General features: G+C 31.2%; 1 protein-coding gene across 2 annotated transcripts in view; it reads right to left on the bottom strand.

Moving 5' to 3' along the window:
* Positions 1-141: 141 nt before the first annotated feature.
* The window catches only part of calb1 (calbindin 1), a 46,692-nt gene continuing 44,394 nt past the window's right edge, over positions 142-2,439 (bottom strand). For both annotated transcript variants that reach the window (XM_052023879.1, XM_052023880.1), the window contains 2 exons: positions 704-775; positions 142-589 (listed from right to left, as the gene is read on the bottom strand). In XM_052023879.1, the coding sequence (XP_051879839.1) occupies positions 476-589; positions 704-775 (186 nt within the window). In that variant the 3' untranslated portion in view covers positions 142-475. The remainder of the gene's footprint in view (positions 590-703; positions 776-2,439) is intronic.

Below are 2,439 nucleotides of genomic sequence, written 5' to 3'. Positions count from 1 at the left end.
ATATTCAGCATAATGTTATTTACTTGTACTTTGTTACTATCTAACTTTTTTCAAAAAATGTACACTATGCTCAAGGAAACATATAGAACAATTATTGAAAATTTCACTGGATTAATTTTAACATCTTTAATTGTATATTGTGGCAATTGCACAAGGTATCTATACCTTCATTACATTTATTAAACAATCCAGAACAGTTTTGTCAACCTTTATTATAAACACCTCTCTCACTTCCAGACAAAACTGTTTTATGCCACATATCATATCATTTTTAGTAGTATGGTTTATTGTATGAATTCTGTAGATACAAAAGCAATAAATTACAAAGAGTATAGATACAACAGATCAGAAAGAATGTGTTGCACATTCTACCGATTAACCTATATGTGTACAGGTAGAAGGAAAGCATATCCTACACCCTTTTAGCACACAGCTATATTCACAGAGATCACAAGCACACGAGAATGCAAGATATTTAAAACTCTTCAGCGCAGAGGATTAATGCCAAGTCTTTCCGAAAGAGTTTTCCTCCATCAGACAAAGCCATGATGTTTTTCTTGTATGTTGTAAGATGTTGAATGTCTAGGTCCTGTATTTTATAATCAGTCATATAGTTAACTAAATTTCATGAACAGCCATTCAGAATAAAATCTTCATTTGTTTAACTCTTTAAAGTTAAAGAAATTTTGCATTGTGTTGTTACCTGTTTGTTCTTTTCACAGAGATCCTTTAGTAGTGCATCTAATTCATTTTCATCTATATATCCACTGCCATCCTGTGCAGAAAAAGATACAAGTTTAAAACCCTTGGATTTTCTTCACAGAATACAAATCTTATTAACATTACCAATTTGTTTATTCTACATAGGGTTAGTTTCTGAAGTATTAAATCATTCTATTGCTTATATCCTGTAAAATCATCCTTCATGCAATGGGAACACACTGTTCAGATTACCACACAGTAGTAAGTACACACATAATTGAAAGTTTTGTTTCCTTTAAAGAAGGAATTTTTAAACAAAAAAAGTCTTTTGGAGATCTCTTATGGGAAGCATAATTTTTAAACAGATATACAGCACTAAATGTTTATCGCTGCTTTGGAATTTGGGAGTTCATTGTGATAATCTAAACCATCCCAGACTGATGCACTACCAAAGAAAAAGATATTTATTCTATTTGAAGAATGTTGCTGAACGTGTGGGTTAGTACAGATTTAAAGTGAATAAACCCCCACTGTGTAAATTATGATAGCCTGCATGAAAAATTCAATTATTGCTGTATAGTTATTACGAAAAAAATGATGTTTTATTAGTAACTGTTGCATTATCACTTGCGTTGCTTCCACAAAAGTCTCAAATGGATCTCAAATAGGTTAAAGGATTTTTTTTGACTTTATCATTCTTCTAGAAGCCATATTCAGCTGATAGATTCTGTCTTATGATAACAATGGAAACATCAATAAGTATAGTACATTTGCATTTATACATGTTTAAATACATCAATATATTCAAGAAATTAAGTTTGTTGTACTGGGGACTGCATCTTTATGCATTTGTAATGGTATTCTCACTACGCTATATTTATTAATAGAGGTTTCCTAGCTGAATGTCTTTGCCTTTAAATTCATAATAGGTTATACTTACAAATAGCAAAATTATGAAGGATTGGAAGAAATAGTTAAATTGTATGGTTCAAAGACTTTAATATAATTGTCTTTTGTATAACAATCTTGAGGGCATCAAATTACGCTTATACTTAATAAATAAAAACGGGTAGACTATTGAAAGGTTAACCATCTGATTTCATTGCTATGTCCAGTTTGTGCATACTGTTGTGTTTTAAGGAAAAAATAAGCCAGGTATGATTCTCAAATTCAGGGCATTGCTTTGTCAGGCAACTTATAGACAGTGACAAATGTAATAAATTCAATAATTCTAGGTAATTCAGGATTGCCAAGTTATTTGCAAACTGGTTCTGTGACTATTTCGTAATTTTAAATAGGATTAGAAACATGCTTATTTGCCTCTGGAAGCTGTTGTCACATTTCATGAGAGGACAGTTTAACTATGTCAGTTCCGCTTTCCCTTCCTATCCCCTTATACCATGATTACCTTGTTATCTATATCTATCATTAACAATCATGAATATACTCAATGACTAATCCTAAAGCAATTTATCTAGGACACTTCACTTTATCCTAGTCATAAACAATTGACCCCATGTGAGTCCATGATCATAATGCTATAATTAAAAATGTCATACTACAACACTTGTGCTACAAGAGAAACAGTTACTGACATTATGATACAAGTTTAACATGCACTTGCAACATTTGTTGACCAAAAGGAAGTATAATGCAATTGGAATGCATGAAAATATAATCTACCCACCTCCAAAATTTGCAGCAGAATAATATTTTTATTGTTGCATTTTCACATTT

Source organism: Pristis pectinata, chromosome 9 (assembly GCF_009764475.1).
Source record: "Pristis pectinata isolate sPriPec2 chromosome 9, sPriPec2.1.pri, whole genome shotgun sequence".
NCBI lineage: Eukaryota > Metazoa > Chordata > Chondrichthyes > Rhinopristiformes > Pristidae > Pristis > Pristis pectinata.
This window is presented reverse-complemented; position numbering and strand designations above follow the sequence as displayed.